Source organism: Acipenser ruthenus, chromosome 1 (assembly GCF_902713425.1).
Source record: "Acipenser ruthenus chromosome 1, fAciRut3.2 maternal haplotype, whole genome shotgun sequence".
NCBI lineage: Eukaryota > Metazoa > Chordata > Actinopteri > Acipenseriformes > Acipenseridae > Acipenser > Acipenser ruthenus.
The window spans coordinates 34,942,240-34,964,698 of record NC_081189.1 but is presented as its reverse complement, the minus strand read 5'-3'; the positions used below and the strand labels follow the sequence as shown (position 1 = coordinate 34,964,698).

The 22,459-nt window shown below is 38.0% G+C and overlaps 1 protein-coding gene across 2 annotated transcripts in view; it reads right to left on the bottom strand.

The window, feature by feature from the left end:
- Window positions 1-2,478: 2,478 nt before the first annotated feature.
- LOC117409492 (alpha-L-iduronidase) overlaps window positions 2,479-22,459 on the bottom strand; it is a 56,170-nt gene continuing 36,189 nt past the window's right edge. Inside the window, exons 7-14 of one of the 2 annotated variants that reach the window (XM_034923263.2) lie at window positions 19,339-19,518; window positions 9,689-9,905; window positions 6,944-7,153; window positions 6,516-6,637; window positions 5,976-6,101; window positions 5,641-5,717; window positions 5,019-5,119; window positions 2,479-2,623 (exon numbers count right to left, since the gene is read on the bottom strand). In XM_034923263.2, coding sequence (XP_034779154.2) covers window positions 2,523-2,623; window positions 5,019-5,119; window positions 5,641-5,717; window positions 5,976-6,101; window positions 6,516-6,637; window positions 6,944-7,153; window positions 9,689-9,905; window positions 19,339-19,518 — 1,134 coding nt within the window. In that variant the 3' untranslated portion in view covers window positions 2,479-2,522. The remainder of the gene's footprint in view (window positions 2,624-5,018; window positions 5,120-5,640; window positions 5,718-5,975; window positions 6,102-6,515; window positions 6,638-6,943; window positions 7,154-9,688; window positions 9,906-19,338; window positions 19,519-22,459) is intronic. The other variant, XM_034923271.2, reaches the window with a different exon arrangement.

The following is a 22,459-nucleotide window of genomic DNA, read 5'->3' as shown; positions in this document are numbered from 1 at the left end:
TTCTCTAATCTGCTTAGGCAGGCAAGTCTGGAACTGATCAACCGTCTAGAAACAACTAACCAGGCAATAACAAAAACAGCACCAATATAAGACGATAATCCAGATTAGGTTAAAATTATCAGGATGAACTTAAAATCAACCTGGAATCCAGTTAAGAGTATCTTAACTGGATGCAGCCTACAACACACATGACATAACTTAACCACCTAAGAGAAGGTGAACATTTATTGGTGTAATGCATGGTTGTCTGAATACATAGATAAGAGTTGTCTTGCCTGACAAAATGACTAGGCAGTTTGGTAAAAGCCTGTCCACTAACCAGACAAGTATGGATACTGGGATATTTATTAGATTTTCCTTTAGGTGCCATAGTTACAAGTCTTTCTACAGTGAGTTCCTCAGAAAACTTAATTTTGTAGTTTTCTAACAGTAAATAAAATAAATGCATAATGCTGTAAAGATCAAATATATCCAAGCATGAATATGTCATTAGATATACACATTTAACAAGTAGAAAAGAACTTGGGTCAGGACTGTAATTCTGTCTGAAAGGTTTTCAACCATTGAAAAAAAAAAAAACACAACATCAAGGCAATATATACATTCAAACACAAAAACAAAAAAAACAAAGGACACAGATTGCCGACACGCCAGGCATCCTTTTACATACCTGTATTGACAACTTACACTTAATATAAGAGAATTTAAGAAAACAAGTTAAATACAAGCATTTAGTGAACATTAGCCACTAATTAATATTACAAAGACCAAAATAAACAATTTCTGGCAGTTTAACAAACAATCTTTATATACAAAAAGCACTTAAGCAATTTCAAATACTTGTTCATGACAATATTAAGTATTGGCACCTTTACATTCAAAGTCTGTAACACTGCAATAGAACCAATACAAAAATATATTAATTGATTGAAAACCACTGCACACTAATTAAGCTGCTTTGTAAAGTCAATAGCCAGAAAAAAGCGGTACTTATTTCCATCATCTGTAGAAGAAAGTTTCGGCAACACAGCAGATAATGACCAAGACAAAAGAGTTGGATTCACGTTTGAGAAAAACACTCGTAGAAAACTATAACAAAAGGAAATGCCTACAGAATAGTATCAAATAAATATGGAATATCAAAATCCACAAATCAGAGCAATAACCAAAAAGTACCTTAGAACCAATTCAACTGAAATGCTTGAAATGTGTTGACGTCCAAAGAAAACAACAGGTACAGCAGGTAGGAGAATCATCCAAGCAGCTAAAAAAAACCCCAAAGATTAACAGCCAACGACTTAAAGAAAGATCTAGAAGCATCCAGTACAATAGTGCATGAAAGAACTGTACAAAGGCACCTGAACACAGAAGACTTGTATGCATGTAGACCTCTCTGCAAACCACTTTTAAAGAAAATTCATAAAACAAACTGTTTAAAATTTGCCAAGAAATATGAACAGGAATTTGAAGCATTCTTCCACAAATTTCTCTGGTCCAATGAGACTAAAATCTAAAGTTGCCCCCCAAAATGGACCACAGTATGTTTGGAGGAAAAAAAGGAAAGCCTTCAAATGAAGAAAACCTCGTACCTACAGTTAAAACATGAATGTGTTTCGATTATGATATGGGGGTGTTCAGGGACTAGAGACAATCATGTTATTGAAGATCGAATGAATGCAGCCACGTATCAAAACATTGTTCAAAGTACAATGACACAATCTGCTCGTATGTTGATTGGCGGACAGTTTATCTTCCAACACAACAATGACCCAAAGCATATGGCTAAGTCAACTCTGGAATTCTTGAAGAAAACAAAAATAAAAGTTCTGGAATGGCCTTCACAATCACCAGATCTGAATCCAATAGAAATGCTTTGGACTGGTCTGAATAAAGCTGTAGCCAAACATTGTGTATCCAATCTGTCTGAAGGAAATATGCAAGACAGAATGGGCACAGATTTCACCAACAAGATGTAACGTACTGTTTAAGAATGATCATAAAATGTCTGAAAGTCTCTGAAAGCATAGTTTTGTCATGAACGAATACTTTAAATGAAACGTTTGTTTGTTTTTTGATAAAGATTAGTTGTTAAATTACTAGAAATTGTGTATTTTGCTTTTTGTTTTATTAAAAAGTGGTTAAAGGTTTGCCAAATGCTTGTCCTTAATCTGTTACATTGAATTATGGTATAATAAGCGTAGGTTCCAATAATTCTTAAATTGTATTAATATATTTTTATACAATTTCTGGTAAACAGAACAACACAATTGTGTCAATTCATTCTTAGCTGGTCTATTCAAGTTTTGTCAATGTAGAACCTTAAACGTAATCGTAGTAAGTTAATAATAAAGGTGCTTTATCGACATACAGTATTCACAATATACAATACCAAAATGATCCCTTAAAACATTTCAAGTATATATATATATATATATATATATATATATATATATATATATATATATATATATATATATATATATATATATATATATATTAACAGAAACAAAAAATGACAAGTTTCAATGCTCTTCTGTGTATTTTTCAGGCAGTGAATATTCTCCTGGTCGACCCCAATAGTCTACTGCACGCACTCTGTAAAAACCAGAAACTTCAGCTTTTTCTGCAAAACACAAAACACACACATTTTAAGTTTTACAAAAACAAACAGACTTCCTTCTTGTCTAAAAAAAATATCCTTCTCAGTAAATGATACAATATAATAATAGGGGATGAGTTTGTTTTTATTATTATTAAGAAGTGGTCGTAGTTCGGGCACACAAACAAAGTTTGCTTCATTTGTTTGAATGCAACGTGAAAGCAAAATCAGTTCAGAAAAATATGTTATTGAACAAAGTGAGTTAATTTACCAAAAAATCTGAACTGACAAAAAGTTAACAAAATTCAGCTCTCTCAAATACTGTAGCCAGTCTTCCGCTGTGAGTGTAAACGTATTTCACTGACTTGGACATTTTATTCACATTGCTGCTAGAATCAGCCATAACTGTTGTCGTTCTCCTTGTACGCCTACAAGTAAATATTTTTTTTTGCCAGTAGGTGTGCGTGCCCAGGTTTAACTGGATCTTGTGTGACACAGCACAGCAAGTAATCTATACAATTTCATATCACCAGCAAACAGGTGTGATTAATTGATCTTTTGAAAATGTCAAGATTAAAACTTGTTATTATTCAAGATTTGTAATTATAAAAAAAAATTCTGTGGATGGTGTCATGATCATTAGAATAGAAAGTTAATTCCCAGAAGTTCCAAAGTTCCCATTTTAAAGATAAACTCTCGTTCCTTTTGTTTCCGAGCAACATTTGTTCCATAGCACTGATTGATCACACAGACTGTGATGTCTTCAGCAGTATGATCATCTCTGTTGAAGTGACGGGCTACTGGAAATGCAGTGGTGTTAATGCAAATGCTTCTTAAATGTTCTACAAACCGGTCTGCTAAATGCCTTTTAGTTTCCCCAATATACAATTTGATGAATTTCTTGCAGATACTGCTGCTGACTACTCCTTTAGTGGTACATATAAAATGTTCATAAATGTTGAATGAAGATTTAATGCCTCTAATCTCTGTTTCAGAATGAATGTATTTACAGGTATTACATCGTGGTCTGTTACATGGATATGTGCCTTTCAAAGGTTTGCCAGAAGGACAAATATCACTGTGTACCACATATTCTCTTATATTCTTGTGTCTTTTATAGTAGGCACTGTAGATGGGTCTTCTTGTAAAATTTTAAAGTTTCTTTGCACAATTGTCTGTATCTTTCTGTTGGTAGGGTAGTAAGTGAGGACCAGAGGGATTCTATCATCTGTGTGTTGTGTATTGTTATTATATAAAGCATTTTTTCTATTTATATTTGAAATGCAGGATTTAGCTTTAGTGATGATCTTGTCCAGAAAGCCACAATTTCCAAAAAACACACACATTTCCTCACTTTTGGCGAAGAAATCTTGATCGTTGCTGCAAATACATCTGAGTCCTAACAGTTGTGAATAGGGAATCGAGTCACGGCAAGCCTTAGGGTGTGAGGAGTCATACTGCAGATATGAATGAGAATCAGTTGGTTTGTAGTACACAATGGTGTTAATGGTGGAATTCAAAACAGTGATGGAAATGTCTAAGACAGATACACTGCTGCCCGTTTCTGATGTGTTCCATGTGAAATCCAGGGCTGGGTGGAAATGTGTTCCTGACTGAATGAACTGTTTCAAATCCTCACTGGAGCTGGTGGAAATTCCAAAGATGTCATTAATGTACCCAAGACATAGTCTAGGTGTGTTTCCATTGTATTGCTGTAAAAATGTATTTTCAACTAACCCCACAAAAAGGCAAGCATTTGATGGTCCCATTTTAGTTCCCGTGCTAAGAGACAATTATTTGTACCATAGACTTTTACCTTACTGTGGTCGGCACCTTTGTATATTGAAGCATTGTTGTGCACGGAAGGTTACATTTTGACTTTTGATATATATATATATATTAGGCAGGAGGGTACATTAACTTTCAATAAATGACCAGGAAATAAAAAGTACAGCATGTGTGCCTTTTCACCGGGACAGATATCCTTGACCCACCTACATTTTAAACCACAAAACTTGTCTTTTTTTTTTTTTTTTCCCCAACAGTTGCCCATTTTCTAAGTGCAATAACACCGACCAGGGTATTGCCCAATAGCGCCCTCTCTGTCGGGTCTTATTGCTTACCTAAGGTATTTCTTCCTTTGACGTTTTAAGTGTTCACTTTCAATCTGTTTCTCTGTTGCTTTTATTTGGCTGTTCTGTCAATATGGTTTACTTTAAACCTTTCTTCCCTTGTCCCCTCGGACAGCTTCATTTACAATTTGCATTGTTCCTCCACTGTTTGCTACTGATCTGCTCTCTACTGATGCAAATGATGGTAATTGTTTTGTACTGTATATATTTTTTAGTAGCGAGATGATGGGATATGAGACATGAACACACACATTTAAATTCAATTCCACTGTTGTCAATTTTCTTACCTGAGACATACACAAATAAGGTGAAAATGGTATCCCCTGCATTAATTCTTCTATATATCTTAGCATCTTCGGAAAACTCCACTTCAAATGTTTTTAAACACCTGCATTTAAAAGCAAAAATAGTCAAAAATAAAGGACAGAAAATATTTTAAATCTGTCCCTTTTATATCATACTTTTGAATGCTACAATTATCTGTGATTCAAAAGTGGTAAAGCAGCTCCCTGAAAATGCCCATCTTGTTTAAAATATTTACTGTAGACTTAAGTCTAGTCTTAGTTAACCCAGCCAGTGAGGTCTAAAGCCTATGAACTCCACATACAAAACACACGTGTGCAACCCAGTAAGACATCGGATTCATGAAATCCAGTTTTACCCCAACATTAACACATGCTTTTGAACTTCATTTAGTTCAATGTTTAAAAGAAAGAACTAACAAAACAATAAAACACACAGACAAATGACAAGGACCCATGCTTCCAATTCTATACTCATATTGAAGATTGGCTCTGGTTCTACATCTAAAGTCAGCTGTTGTTTTTATTCACTACTTTGAAAACTTTAGTTCCAACATCAGTAACAAAGAATCAACTTGAACTAGTATTATAAATCACAAACACTAACTTTGAATTGACACAGCCATCTTTCCACACAATTACCACTTGTCCTTTGGTGAGTGCCATGATACGCAAACCTGTTACCTAGGAGAGAGATACACGCAACAGAACAGAAATATTGAAGTTTAAACACACATAATTCAGACTCCCACTAAAATGTGTACACTAACTATCTTGAACTAAACGGCAGTGTTTATTCTTGAAACACCGAGCCATATTCACAAATAAGTACAATTTAGGGCCAAACTCATAACAACCTTCTGGATTTATGTCATTACTAAAACTGCGCTTCTCATTTAGTTACACTGTTTACTAAAATCTACAGTTAAAGAAACAACAAACCTGATCTGGAGGAACCTTGGGTTTAGCACAAATGTGGATGAGGAACAGGGAGGGAATTGGAAGCTCTGCTTTCAGCGTTAGTCTACCACTGGAGGGGAAAGCAAGAGGTCCCACAACAAGAGGCTCCTAGGGAGACCAGAAGTAAGATAACAGAATAATAATGATGCTGCTTTATTTTCAAAATTAGGACATAAGCCCTAAGTCAAACTATAAAATAATGTAATACTGTACTGTAAATTATATAGTCTTGTTATCATTAAGGTACTGTAACAGTTACTGTTTTTTTTTTTTCCTTTTTCATAAAAAATAGCCAGCATATAATCATCTGAAACATATAAAAAGTGACATTCTTGATCTGATCATCAGCTAAATCCTTGTTGGCTTTAATCTATTATTTGAAGAATGTGAATGTTGCATCACTTTAATAGTTTCAGCATTTTTTCTCAATGCTTTCTGTTTTCAGCTCCAATGGATTCTTGAAAACAGCACCAGTGTATGCATATGTGTGGCCATTTTAACTGAGACACCTGGTTGGAATACCTCTGCTTTTCTAAGCTGCTTAAACTGCTCAATGGTTGGGAAATCAGGACTGCCAATATTCTTCCACTGCAGATATGGGTTTGTTGTGTTGTTGTCTAGATAATATGTCACATACACCAGCCCTGGAAAGAACCAAAAGGTGATAGTTTTAAAATACTGCATTTCACTTATAGTGCTTTTATACAAAAACAATTTCTGAGAAAACTCTCATTAATAAAATGTCTGAAGAGGGACTATTATCTATCTATACAAATGCTCCGAGTGGGTTGAAATGGACAACAAATGGCACACCGCTCAGCATGACAAACCAGCACAGGGTTTTACAAACTTCTAGGAACATCTTTAATGATTCTAGTTAATTAGTTACACGTTTGCATCACCTTGAAAACAATCAGAGATGGGGAGAGGTTCACGAAACCATAACCTACCTAATTGGGCGGGGTAGTTGTTGAGGTTGACCGTCACGTAGCCCACATCAGATGAGGTGTCGTTGTCATTGCTGTTATAAATCAGTATGGTGGACTGCCAGCTGTCTGAGGTACCAGGTATAGCAGTCTCATGAGTACTAGCTATTACACCCAAGGTCATGTTCACAGATTCCCCACTCGCTCCAATATCTGATGATATTTGCTTCTCACCTTTAAGTTTAAAAAAAAAAAAAGATATCCATCTATATTAGGATAAGATAGAGCAGAAATGCCAGGGCCTTTTATTTTTAGAACGCATAGAATACTGTTATGAACGGGAAGCCATTGAAAAAGATTTCTAATTGAACTGTTTGTCAATGATTTTTAGTTTATTTTAGTATTTCTTAATTCAACACTATTGGATGTTATAAATCTGTCAACTTCTAGGATAAGTATGTATTTATCTTGCTCTTAATTGTATTATTACTTGTACTGTAACACTTGAAATGTATTTGCTTACAATTGTAAGTCACCCTGGATAAGGGCGTCTGCTAAGAAATAAATAATAATAATAATAATAATAATAATAATAATAATAATAATAATAAGTCTTCTTTGAAACAATCAAATGTATTAATTGTACATTTCACTTTCCAAGTAGAATAGAAAAGCAAATAAGTTAGAAAATAACAGCTACCAAACTTTAGCCTCACATATTCTTTCTAAAGTAATTAGGCCCAATTGTTCAATTTAACAAATAAGTGTACAATAGAATCAAATGTCTTTAACTTCAGCATTACAAATACAGAACTGCTTGCATGTTCTTCTATGTTAGATCTGCCTTATTGGCACAACTTTCCAATTAGGCTTCAACAGTGAACAGGACTATGTCTTTCTGGTAGCGCATTTTTTTCAGCACATAATTAATTAATTGAAAGGTTTTGCAAGTAGCTGCGGAACTGTGGCTTGTTGCACAATTAACAGATTTTAATTAGGTTTCAGTTAAAGTCAACTCTAAACAAATGTTATTTTAAAAAGTGAGTGGTATTAATGTACTTTGTGCACTCGTCAAATGAAAAATAAAATAAAATAGAATAATAAAATCAATAATGATTTCAATGTAACGTTATCTTCACTCAATCAGATAGCACTATGTTAAAAAGAACCCTTTTAGTTACACAAGAAGTTGGGGTTGTGTATAGCCTGTTAGTTACTGTTGATTCCATTGCTATAGTTTCATTTTAAAATACAACCATGCTCTTGTATTGCTAAACGAAACTACAGCTATAAAACAACATATCACAAGCAAAACAATAAACAATATGTTTATTATATTTGTATTTATTTATATGTACCTGATACATTGTAAAATATTCAGGTTCATTTGAAGGCACACACTAACCTTTCCCATGACCTTCTTTCGGTTTTACAACAGAAGAGGATTAAGAGTTAAGCACATGTATCACTCTAGAACACTCTCCTGTTATTGGATTAGTGCTAGAAGTGTAGGAGTCAGCAACTGATGTTTTTGTTATATATTTAATGATTCAGCATTCCTGGGTTAATTTACCTCGATTTAGTTCCTCTAACACCACTGCCAAGTACCACACCTGATCCGAGAGGCAGCAGGCTCACCAAGAGAACTTAAGGCTTGCCACTTATTGAGCCACGTGTATTGAACGGTATGGGATATCTCCAGATCTATTTTCCTCCCACAAGCCTTCTCAATGGGTGTCCCCCAAGTCAGTGTGATATATCTGACTACTGACTGTCGTCATTAACAGCTTTGTATAAACTACTAAATATAATTGGAACTAAAGTCCATAGGATTAGCTTTTCATCAGCTGTCCAGGGCATTTTAATACCTGTGCCCTATCATTAGACATTATCACAGTTGATAATCCAATTTAGTACAGACCTCAGGGTTAAACTGATCATTTTGTCTTTGTGTACTGCAAAATGGTTTCGAGTGGAGAAGGGGACAGGAGAGTAGTGTTGGATTCTTGTACTGCATATTTCAGCTTTAGTTTTAAAGAGGAATTTAAGCTTCCTGAGAAAAAATGGTGAAAAATAACAATTTAATGTTAAAATAAAACATACTTAATGGAATAACATTAAGTTATCCTTTCAGCACCAAAAACACTGATATACACCAGCAGCCTTACCACTGTGAAGCCTGATCTTGTCAGACCTCAGAAGCTAAGCATGTCTGGGCTTGGTTAGTACTTGGAAGGGAGACCTCCAAGGAAAAACTGTGTTGCTGCTGGAAGTGGTGTTGGTGCACCAGTAGGGGGCACTCTTCCCTCTAGACTAGAAATCATGAACCAATGCCCCAGCATAGTGACAGGAGACATTGTGCTGCAGGAGGTATAAATAGGTCACACACACACACAAAAGAAAAGGTAAACCTGTCCATACAGAGTAGTTCCCAGTTACAAAACAAACCATTGATGGTCAGGAGATTTTACCTCAGGCTGCTTTTGTAAAGCTGTCATAAATGCTGGCTGATTAGCAGTAAAATGATACAGCCTTAAAACCTTAGTTGAAACAATCAGTGTAACTCTGAGGTCTGCACTGAAGTTGGGGGATCAGCTGATGCCAAACTTTGTTCCCTGTATTTTATCGTTCCAATTGGTATTAAGATAGTACAGAGCTTGAGATGATCTGCAGTTAGTACCATACTAGCTAGTGCTCAGCTTGATAGGGAACTAAGCATGTGCAAGTTTGTGCAATTGACCAGTGGTTTTTGTCTTGTTTTTTGCTTACCTAATAAGGCAAGCAGTCCCATGACAGTGAGAACAGGCTTCCTCACCATCTGGACGTGGGGTGGTTTGGTGAGGTTCATCTGGAAGCGTGTGGTGAGTGTTCGCTGTGTGAAGTAGTGAGGGTGGTAGTTCAGGAACGCATTGTCGTTGCTCAGCAGGGTGTAGTTAATGCTGTTGTGCGGCTTGGCAATGATTAGGTTTTGATGCTGATCAATCACCTTTGAAACAGGGAATCAGAGAAGTCAAGTCAGAGACAATGTTGTTTCTACTTCACAACAAAAACACAAACAACTTAAATGCCTTTATTTTTAAGTAACATTTCATTTGAAATAAGCAACTAATTTTAAAGCTTGAAAAGTTTTTTTTTGCTTTCACAAATAAAATATTACGGTAAATTACTTTATAGAACTGTGCAGAAAGATCCAGCATTTGCCCACAAGGTGGGACTTTTCAAGAAAATGGCACTATAACAAATTTGAATGCCTGAAGTAGGGATTTTCTCGAACCTTTATTTACAATCAATCATATTCCTCAAATTAAATTACATTTCAAGGCATATGACAGGTTCATTATTTCTGGTGTAAAATAAAAACATACCACAAGATAAATTAATTGTAACGTTTTAAAGAAAGGTCTGATATGAAGCTTGGAGCTTCAGTGCTGTCAAAAAATTAACCTAGATTCTCCTGGCTCACTGTCCTTAAAAGTTGGTTTATACAGACTGAATGAACACTGATCTGTGAAGCCAAACCCTTGGTTTAGAAAAAGGAAAGACAATCTTGACGTGATGTTACAACACCACCCTCTTATGGTCAGAACGTGTTACTGCATGCTAAAGAGCAGGCTACATGTATGAAGTTTTTTGTTCATAAATACTGTAACTCTTTATATTACTGTATGTGTAGGCTTTTGGTGACCAATATTACTGTCAACAGGCAGATACAAATATGGCTGAGTTTCAGGCGTTTAGGTGCTGTAATACTCCCCAGAAAACATGTGCAAAATATTTGAGGATTACTGTATTTTGCACAGTACAGCAATTCAACGTAGGATTATATATATATATATATATATATATATATATATATATATATATATATATATATATATATATATGTATGGCTGAGGATAACTTTCAATTGACAAAGTAGCATCCAATCCTTCTAGCTTTCAAAAATGACAGACAAGGAACCAAGTTATTGCACATTGTTTGAATGAATAATGACATAAATGTCCTAAACCATATACATTTATACTTATACTTTAATGGAAAAAAAGGTTGCATAATTACGGAAAGGAAGCGGCAGCGAGTTTATAGATCCTATATAGTATAGAATTTTACATACAGATAGCTGATGATTAAGTATACTATTGGAACTATTGTAACATAGTGTTGGAATCAATACTACAACTAATATTATTAACTTTATTACACATATTCGTGTAGCATAACTGATTCTGAGCTCACATGACTTGGTTTCCATCATTGTCACATGGAAAGTACTGTACCAGAATCCAGTGCGATTTCTACAAATGTAGTGCAGTAGGCTAGCAGTAGTCCTTCAACCTCCAGAAATGTTTGTGAAAACAGGATCTTTCAAAAAGCAAACAACAAATAAATCAAGCCAGTGATGATAGTGAGATCAGTGAAAAGTCTGAAGTTGAACATGCGACTACAGCAAGTGGACATACATCTGCAGTGCAGGTCCGTGTGTGCCATGTACCAGTATGAGTGGAAGTACCGGTAATGAAAACAGAACGAAACGCCAAAAAACGATGAGAAAATACGACTCACGCTATATTAATTTGGGCTTCACATGGAGTGGTGAACAAGATGAACCAAGGCCGCAATGTGTGTTATGCTACGAAGTTATGCGATGAGACTTTGAAGCCTGTAAATCTCTGGCGTCATTTGGAGACAAAACATGCTGCTTTCAAAGATAAACCTGAAACAAGGGAAAGCAAGTTTGTTTGCTAATGTAACAGTAAATGTAAAGGCCCTGGAAGCTTCATATCATGCCAGCCTTCGAAGCGCCAAAAAAGGGAAACCACACACTATTGGGGAAGAACTTGTGTCTATAATGTGCAGCGAGAAGACGGCAAAGCAGTTAGATTGTGTGCCTCTTTCAAATGACACTGTGTCCAGCAGAATTCATGATATGGCAGCTAATGTTAAAGACATTCTTGTGAAAAGTGTGAACAGCAGTAGGTATTTTGTAATGCAACTAGATGAGACCACTGATGTCGCTAACCTTGCGAATCTTCTTGTATACATCAGGTATGAGTGGGAAGGGAAAGTACTGGAAGATATTTTGTTTTGTCGTTCACTGCCAACAAGAACAACCGCAGAACATATTTTTCAGTTATTAGATGAGTTTGTGAAGGAACACGGTATTGATTGGCAATGTTGTGTCGGAGTATGTACTGACGGTGCACGAGCAATGACGGGAAGACATAGTGGGGTAATGGCTCGTTTCCACAAAGTGGCACCTAATGCGAAATGGGTGCACTGTAGCATTCATCCAGAGGCACCAGCTGTCAAGAAAACGCCAGTGGAAATGAAGGCCGTTTTGGACTCTGCTGTGAAGACTGTTAATGTCATAAAAGCTCGATCTATGAATTCTCACATTTTTAGTGTACTGTGCAATGCAATGGCCCATGCCCATGTCCAACTTCTTCTTCATACAGAAGTACGGTGGTTGTCAAGAGGCAAAGTACTTACTCGTTTGTTTGAGCTACGCTCAGAAATACAGCTATTTCTAACAGACATCCTCTCCAGTATATTCACACGTCTAAATGAGCTGAACGTGGGGCTGCAGGGAGTTTCAGTGAATATATTGGAAGTGCAAGACAAAATCAGTGCAATGATAAAAACTTGACTTGATTGCAAGTCGCGTAAAGACGGATGACTTCAGCGCATTTCCAACATTGGAAGGTTTACTGTCTGAAAATGAACTGGTTTTTGACAACAAAATAAAAAATGACATCGAAGAACATCTTGTTGCTATCAAGAAACAGTCTGAAGATTACTTTCCAGTTGAAGCCGAACCCAACAACAGGATTCGTAACCCACTCAACATTGAAATCAGTGAGCTGCCCCCTAGCTTCTCCACTAAGGCACAAGAGTGCTAGTTGGAGCTTTCTTGTGATGAAAAATTAAGGTCAGAATTTAAAAGACATTCCCTATTGGAGTTTTGTACCCAGACAAAGCAGTGCATTTTCTGATTCCATTTGCTACTACGTACATGTGCGAGACGGGATTTTCATCACTTGTCGCCCTCAAGTCCAAATACAGAAGCAGGATGAATGCTGAACCTGACCTGAGGCTAAAGCTGATAAACATTACACCCGACTTCACAGAACTTTGCTCACAAAAACAGGCACATCCATTGCATTAGTAAGGTAAGACTATGGTTATTAAAATATGAGTTAAGTGCTTTGATTTGTAGAAGTATTTGTATATGCCCTCAGCAGTGACAGCTGGTGGCCAAAAAAAAATGGAAAGGCAGAAAAAAGACAGAGGGCTAGGGGGCTCTGGGCCTTAGAATGTCTGTGACCGCATCACAAAAACAAATCAAACAATATTACAAGAATGGTAAGTCAAAACTTCCTGGAAAATAATACGAGCACCTCTGAGATGTCCAACGACCCTGTAAGTGGTACAGAGAGGAGTAAAGTCAGACAAACTGAAAAACCTACTACTACTAGTGCTGGACATGGTTATCAAAACAGCAACTTGATTTAATTGAAATAGAAAAAAATAAAAAATAAAACCGCAGAAAACAGATTTGGCAAATGTTTTTCAATAATAATAATAAAAACACAATTCTGAGGAAAACACTTGTCAGACTTTAAATTTTGCACAGCAGTCAAAATAAAGTGGGACAACAGTACATTACACAGTTATATTTTTTTGAGAACTGGGATACACAGAAGTTTATCAAGCCCTCTGTACTGCAAACAAATACATATAATAATGTCTTTACCTCAATAGCAAAACAGCCCAAGAGAGAATGCAAGGATGAGAACATGCAACCCCCTGTCATTACTGGATCAGACCTGACAGAACTAAAGCCTTCTAATGTTTTATATACAAACACCACAAGGCCTATTGTATGACCTGTGGTATGACATACAAATACATTTTGGACAGACAGGCAGAGAAGGCTCAAGAGAATTACCTCATAATGCTTTCCTGATCTAAACTGTTGAAATTGTTTTGAAGTTTGCAAGTCTTTGTTTCAATGAAGATACAAAAAAATCATAACACCTCGCACACTTTAAAATTGAACTTCCGAGGGAGAATGAGTGCCCTGGTGATCCAAACTGCCCCATCAAGTCACTGGAGAAATATATAATGAAATGTCAGAAGAATCCGCCAGCTTCCTATCTTTATCCATGAACCGGTCTAGATCCAACCAATGTGAGCGATACAAATACCTGGTATACTTGCAGGCCATCAGGAAAAAATACAATTGGTACCATGATGGCAAAAAAGAATATTGCTGCAGGTTTGAGCCGTCACTATACAAATCATACAGTTAGGTCCACGACATTCCAGTTATTGTCCAACACTGGTTTACAAAGCAGGGAAATAATGTCTGTGACTGGTCATCGATTTGAAAGTAGCCTTAAAAGTTACTGAGCCATCAATGAAAGAGCAAAGCAAAACCTGGTCACGTACCATCTTCAGCTAGCAACACCACTTCCAAAAGGTCAAACTTCTTCTACTGTCCAATTACAAGGGAACTTTCCTGGAAGCATTTTTAATAACTGCTCAATATCTAGAAATATTACCAAGGAAAAGACTAATAATAATAATAATAATAATAATAATAATAATAATAATAAACAAACACTATTTTTTCAATCTTTGTTCTCAGGTTATTCAAATAAAAAACTGTATACAGTTTTAAAAACGCAGTTTTGTACACTAATTTTACAGAGAAGCTCCTAGGCAGCGTTGTTATAATGTAGTACTATATTTTGTAGAACGTTCATTTTAGAGTGCTTATGTGGAAGGATACATAAACTAAATAAATAAATATACAGTTAAAAACAAATTAAAAACATAATTAATTGTTCTGTAATTGAAGTATAAGGGCGCTATTACATCTGTATAGGCCACATTACCCAAATGGTCCATATTGTCTGCTTGTGCCCTCAGTGTTTGCTCTTACCGTTTACTTTTTCTTGTGCGGCTGTGCATTATCCACTGCTTTTGTCCACATTTTTGCGCTGCTTCATGGAATGGCATTGATGCGTGATAACTGCGGCAACTCAAAATGCATCATAGGATCTGTAGACCCAAAACAGCACTAAAATACAGTAGAGGCACTAATCTGGATGTAAGTTAAAACATTCCGAATGTCATTTACACTCAGCTGTTCGAACTAGGGTGTGGGGGGGATTTTTTTATTATAAGAAGTACTTTACAATAACCAACTGCTAAATTTGTCCGGGACCATGTAGAAAATGTGTAGTATCAGGAATAATCCAAGTTAGTTTTAATGAGAATGGACTTTGTGTGTGTGCCTGCAGGCCCACCACGCAGCCAACCCAGAGCTACAGCACTGGAGGACAACGCAGCTCTGGGCAGCTTACAGGCAAGCACGCAGGTGCGCGGCCAGTCTACAGGGGTTGCTGGTGTGCGGTGAGCTGAGGACACCCTGGCTGACCTAAGCCCTCCCCCCTCCCCGGTCGGCGCTCGGCCAATTGTGGGCCGCCCCCTGGGAACTCCCATCCACGGTTGGCAATGGAACAGCCTGGACTCGAACCGGCGACCTCAAGGCTATTCAAGGCACTTCATGCGGAGTGCCTTTACCTGATGTGCCACTCGGGAGCCCGGGTCTGTCATTTAAAGGGGGCGTGGGCGCCCCTAGAGACCCAGAAATCAAAATGGAAGATCTAAAAGATCTAACAAAAAGAAAAAATACTGTGGAACAAGAGGAAAGAAACTGCAGACATAGGGAGGAGATCAAGAGGCAAAGACAGGAGCTGGGGTTGCCCCCATTGGAAATAAAGGAGCGGGAGCCAACAGAGCTGGAGCTGCTGCTCCAGAAGTGGGAGTCGGCAAGACAAGCCCCGCTGTCTCCAGCGCAAGGAGAAGCACCGCTGTCTGCAGCTCCAGAGGGAGAAGCACTGCTGTCTGCAGCTCCAGAGGGACAAGCACCGCTGTCTGCAGCTCCAGAGGGACAAGCACCGCTGTCTGCAGCTCCAGAGGGACAAGCACCGCTGTCTGCAGCTCCAGAGGGACAAGCACCGCTGTCTGCAGCTCCAGAGGGACAAGCACCGCTGTCTGCAGCTCCAGAGGGACAAGCACCGCTGTCTGCTGCTCCAGAGGGACAAGCACCGCTGTCTGCAGCTCCAGAGGGACAAGCACCGCTGTCTGCAGCTCCAGAGGGACAAGCACCGCTGTCTGCTGCTCCAGAGGGACAAGCACCGCTGTCTGCTGCTCCAGAGGGACAAGCACCGCTGTCTGCTGCTCCAGAGGGACAAGCACCGCTGTCTGCAGCTCCAGAGGGACAAGCACCAGACAAGGGGGAGGAGGTGATGAAGGTGCCTCCACCACAGACCGACTACCACCCCAGAAAGCACGTCCAGCACAGGTCGGTGCGGTCCCTCACCCTGTGCTCTCGGACACCCTGCCAGAGTGCCCGGACCTCCAGCTGCTGGGTCTAGAGATCAGGCCGGAGCACCATCAGGCGCAGTCCCTTGTCTGGTCCCCTGCTCCGCTTGCCCTGAAGCCCCAGACGTTGCGTTGCGGTGGACAGACGTCGCTTGGGCTCCCCCTGCCTGTTGCTGTGCTCCCCCCTGGCTGTTCAGAGGTCACTCCACCATGGCCAAGCCTCGAGCCTCTGCCTGTTGCTGCTCCCGCCAGCTCACCGGTCTGCACACCTGTCACCGTGTTTGGGTCCCTAGTCGCCGGGTCGCTGTCCCTGCCATGAAGTGCCGGAGGGACCAACCCATCCTCAAGCCCACCCAAAGGATTGGGAGAAGATGGAACTCTAAGGGTGGGTGGTTGTGTTTTAGGGGGGGGAGGTGGCCTTGGTATGGCTGTGTGTGCTACGTACAAGGGGGAGGCAGTGTAGCACTGTAGGGGGAGGGGGGGAGGGGGGATGGCTCCAAGTGAAAATGATTATTACTTGTTAATGTATTTAATTGTTAATTACCACTTGCACCTGGCTATTATTGTAAATTAGAGCCAGGTGCAGAGTATTTAAGGAGAGCAGTTAGTCTCTTCTGGGCTCTACTGTGTGAAGAAGTCCTATTGACAGTGTGCTCAATCGTATTCAAAAGTAATGTGTGAAGCCTTTTGTTTTTCGTGGGTTTTTTTTTTTTTGTTTGTTTTTTTTTTAAACACTATGTGTACTAATTGTGAAACTGTGTGCTCTGTTTTGTCAACCGGTAAACAGCTTACCTGTCCGGTTATTTAGGTAGGTTCCGGAAATGTATAGTTAGGGCTCGAAGAGAACTAGGTTTCGTTTTTGTTTTGTTTATTTTTGGTATTATTAAAAGTGCGCGTCAGCACTAAACTTCAAGTTCTGTGTCGGGTCTGCAAGAAGGATATTTATATTAAATGAATTCTCATATAAATGACTGTCAATTAAAAAGGTAATGGGTAACAGGTGTTACTGATTAACATAATTGACTTAACTATTAAAACCCTGCCTGTAACAGAGATCAAGGAAGGAGAGCAAGGAGACATGGTCCGTGTGGGGAAAATAAAAATAATATACTAAGTGCAAATGTAAGAAGGTGTGACAGGAAAACAGCTTAGCTGCCCTGTTTATTAGACAGAGAACATTTACTGTTTAGTTAGTCCTCCAAGAGGTAGGAGTTTGTTTTGGTTTTGACCATGTTTGTTGTGTGTTCAATAAACATTTATTTACTTAAGCTCTCTCTCTATAAATAATCTTTCGTGTACAGTATACACACATGGCTGTTGACTCATGATTTTGATTTTACATACCACCCTCCACCATAATAGGTAACTATACATATGGCCATATTACTTTATTATTTTTACATCATCATTTTTCATTCCAATACCCTCCTCAGTCCCTGTGTCAATATTAAATACAGTAGATGTTGGGATTTTTATTTATGATCAAACATGGTTACAGTATTTTAGGCTGGGAACTAGCATTCGTGATGACCCCACTTAAATGCATTCAAGGTCCCAGCACAGACACACTTACACCATGGCATTTGAAAACTTGTAGCAACACAATAAAAAACTTGCCGAGTTGTATGTGAATACGAAAATGGTCATGTGTCGATCACGTACCTAATTTGACCTTGTGTAATATTTGCTAATAAAGCACATGGTTTATAATTAACATCCATACTGCTGTTTACTATTCCTTCACCACTTCTTAAGTCGGCCACTACTGAAACAAGACAGGTTTATACACCACATACAAGTTAAAAACAAACCAGTGTTACAATTTCATCCCCAAACCGCATGACACGAACAACCTTTAGACAAACATTTTGGATATCCCCTTTATCAATGTTAAAAGTGAACAAACACTGACAAAAAATATGTTTTGCCAAATCAGGGTATGCCAATGGTTACGTTTACTTTAAAACCATTAAAACTGAAGGGCAGTTCCTTTACTTAAATGCAACAGTATAAACAACACATGATGACAGTGCATATTTGGGAACTGAAGCTTAGTCAGGCAGCGTATGAATATGTTCCTTCGTCACTATTGTGTATGCTGAGTTGAAACTGGGTTAAACAAATTAGATATAATTTTATTCATTATTGACATTGAAGGTATTTGTGCACCATTTCTAACAAAATAAGCAATATTTTATAAAAAGTGTACTGAATGTGTTCAGAACATACTTTACAAGTAATGCAATCTTACTCTAGGAAAGACTGTCCTTCGTTCACCCTCGAAGCAACTATTGCAAAAAATCTGCGCAGACAAGCTAGGCTTAATTAACAGAATCTTTGTTCTACATATTTATAACATTTCTCTTGTATTTCCTAACTTTGTTCTGATGGGTTCGCATATTCAATGTGCATCTCTATGGAACAGTATTGGTCAGATTTGTTAGGCATCACAGAGGGCAGTACTACAGAGCAATTATGAAAATATGTGATTTTATACTGGCTGTGTCAATCTCACATGCTGCTCTACCAAGGCAGTTTGGTGTAATTTTCCATAATGATGTCAGCTATGTATAGCAACTTTGATTAGAATATGATTTTATTTTCCAGGTTATTCGGTCCAACAAGGTCTGCTCAATTATTTTTTTTTTTAAACTATCATTTTTATTTATTTATTTATTTTTTAATAGTAAACATTTTCTCTCTCTCTTCTTATAATATTAGCTGTTGATTTTGCTTCAATGGATTCAGTTTTATTCAGTATTAGTTTTTGTATAAATCTTTTATACTGAATAGGGAGGTATCACATGATCGCGCCAAGTGAAAAATGATCAGCAGTCATCAATCAACACACATATATTTAGGTTTGCAAAATATGACTTAGAATGTGCGATACCCAGTATCAAGTTGCCTCAGTTGTAATCACACAACTAGAACCATTAATATATGTATCACTTTGTTTAAGAACTCGCTCTGGAGATGCAATATGTATTTGGAGTTTTTTCCCCACCGATTATACCACTTACTTTTACCACCATAGATGCATAGGTCACATCTGCCCTCCAGACTTGTGGCTTTGACCATCCGACCAAGGGATCAGCTTCATCGTTGTAAAGTGGGACCGGCTTATATCCAGGGAAATGCTTCTGGATCTCTTGGGTCGTCTCTACTTCTTGTTCCAGTATGTGACGGGAACTACCTCCACCCTGCAAACAAATGCATGTTAACTCAATCTCAAATCCACTAATTATAGCAGCATTTTTCTCATATCACAAACCTTCAAAACAGCCAGCATGTGGCTTAAATTGAAACGTCTGGCTACAAATTCATATAGATAGCCAAGAAACCGGATGCCCAAAAGTGGAAATCATTGTTGCTACACAACGCTAGAGATGTGCGAACTGGTTCCTTTGAAAGCGAGTACCCGGTTCCTGCTTTGGAACTGACGACCCGGATACAGATATCAAGGATTCTGTTCCAGTGAGTACTGTTTTTCATAAAACTGATCATTAAAAACATTATCTATACTTGACACGTTCTCAGAAAAAAAGCCTGAAAAGGTCTGCAATGTATTTATTACAGCATTAACTCACTTTTATGAAAACTCAGAAGGGCAATACAAACTAGTCTCACTTTGACATGAAAGGATGATCGGATCTTCTTCAGATTGGCTTCGGGTAAAGCAAATTTTCTGCATCTTGATGCAGGGCTGGATTAACCTATAACCAAATTATGCTATGGTGTAGAGCCCCATCAGAATTGGGGCCCATATGAGGTTCCAGTTTGTTTGGGACATTTTACAAAAACTGCATGTGGGCGGCCAGCCTGGCCCACATACACAGGAAGAGAGGCGCACAGAAGCTTGCTTGCTGTTAATTTTTTTTTCTTCTATGACGGCTAGGCATTCCTTCTCGATTGCAGCATACCTGGTCTCTGATTCTCTCACGCAAGCCACTTCCTACTAATGAATGTACAACACCAAATGCCCCACGCCCTCTACCTCCTTGGAAAGATCCGTCCCTAGTCCTATCTTAGAGGCATCAGTCTGCAGGATAAAATATATGAATCAGGCTCAATTTACACATTAATTTATTTCAGTTTTAGGGCCAATTTAAAAACCTTTCCTGTCTCAAATGTGCACAGTATGCCTCTTTACATTTTAGAAACTTTCCTTTTTAATTAGGGGGGGTTGGAATTTTAGAAAAAAAGGCAGGTAAAAAGGTAAATGTGTACAACGTGGGAGGCTGAAGGAAATTCAAATGTGGATGTCTGCAGCCGGCAAGATGGGTTTAAGTCCATAGTGTTTGTTTCTCTCCTTTTATAGCTAACCACAAATTAAAAACAAAAAAAGAAGTAAAAGGACAGTTAGAAAATGCATTCCCTTTTGTGTTAAACTAGACTGTTGAATGCAAAGCGTAGGTTTTTGTTTTGCTATACTCTATATATAATTCTGCTGCTACTGTATATATAATAGCGGCTGGACTTTCTGGTACACTATCACAACCACTGACCCACTAACCCCAGTGGATGTTATATTATGCAATTGCTAATGCTTTTGCACTTCACTGCCTGGGACTGAAGCTTTTTTTTTTTATGTCTGTGATCCATATTGCATCACTTTGAGTTCAATGTTCCCACAGATGTTTGAATGTAAATTAAAATGATCATTAACAACAGTGAGATTTAATTATTATCACTTGCATATACTTTCTGTCGTATGGTACAAGGCAATAAAGGCATACATAGTTTAACAAGCCTCAAACCTTGGGTACCCTGGTTGTTGTGGAAGAGTGAGCATGTAGGTGGCCCCCAACATATGGCTTGGCATAGGCATGGGTCTACCTAATTCGCAATTTCACAGACATTGAGGGGTCACCGCAAAATTCACCTCTTTAGGGGCCAATGCATACCGGACTAGTACAGAGAGAAAAAAAAGAAACCTAATTTAAACGAACTACTGCACACCGCAAGCGACGCAAACTACGTATCTTAATTCTATAGATAGGCTTTTATTTTTATTCATTCGCCGTCCTGTGTGAATTGCTCTTAGGCAAATAAATAAATAAATAAATAAATAAATAAATAAATAATAATAATAATAATAATAAAGTCCTTAGACAAATAACACTCTAATAAAAAAATACTCCAAAGCAGTTAACTTTCTTGTTTACTGTTCACATGACAACAAAGTTTTAAATCAACCTATCAGTGCGGCTGTACTGGATTTTCTGTGACCTGTCCTGTACAGTAGAAGGTGGGACAATGTCAGTGTTGCATTGTTATTTGGATTTAGGTAGCTAAAATCTAGTTTTCAGCAATGGAGGTAAAATACCAAAAATGGACAACACAGCACATAAGCAAAGTATATTTCGGCTGAGGATCGTGTCAAGAAATTTCCCAAATAAACTTTACATGCAGATGGAGGTAAATTGTTTTGCACATCTTGCAGTGTGACTTTGCAGAAAATGCGATCGTTCGCTACTTAGCTTCAGAATCACAAATTAAAACAAAAGAATACTACAGAGGCTGCTAAACAGAACGTAAAACAAATAACAGCCTTCAGAAAACAAACTTGAAAGTCAGTGCAGATAAAAAGTATCCCTGTCGGTTGTATCCAAGTTAAATCAGTACTACAGGTACGATCCAGCACAGACACCTCGCTTCAAACAACCCGCTGCTTACTTTTTAAACAGTTGGAATTTTAGACCCGAATAGCACGTTTTCTTTCTTTTGACTCGGTACTAATAAAATAAATTCCTGGATGGGACTAACAACATGGCAACGAACGTGCTGCATATATAGACTTTATTAAAGAATGTCAGATCCCCTTGGGTAACTGAGTTTTGGGACTGTCTAATTGATTTCCACATCTGTATAACTTGGCAAAGTTTGGCTTACCACTTCCAACCAATTCAGTGGATGCAAAATGTGCAGTCTCAATGTATGGGCAAGTCACAATACAGAGACAGAGAATGTCAGCAGCAAATGCTGGTGGATGTTACATGCTTGGCTTTAACAAATGACAGCACTCTGTTTTAGTAAGGAAGTACTGTACTGCTATTTTTAGGCTTTTATAGTGCTCTGAAATATTATCTACTTAGGTTTACTTAATGTTTAAACAAGTCTGTGAAATATCCACGAAATCCT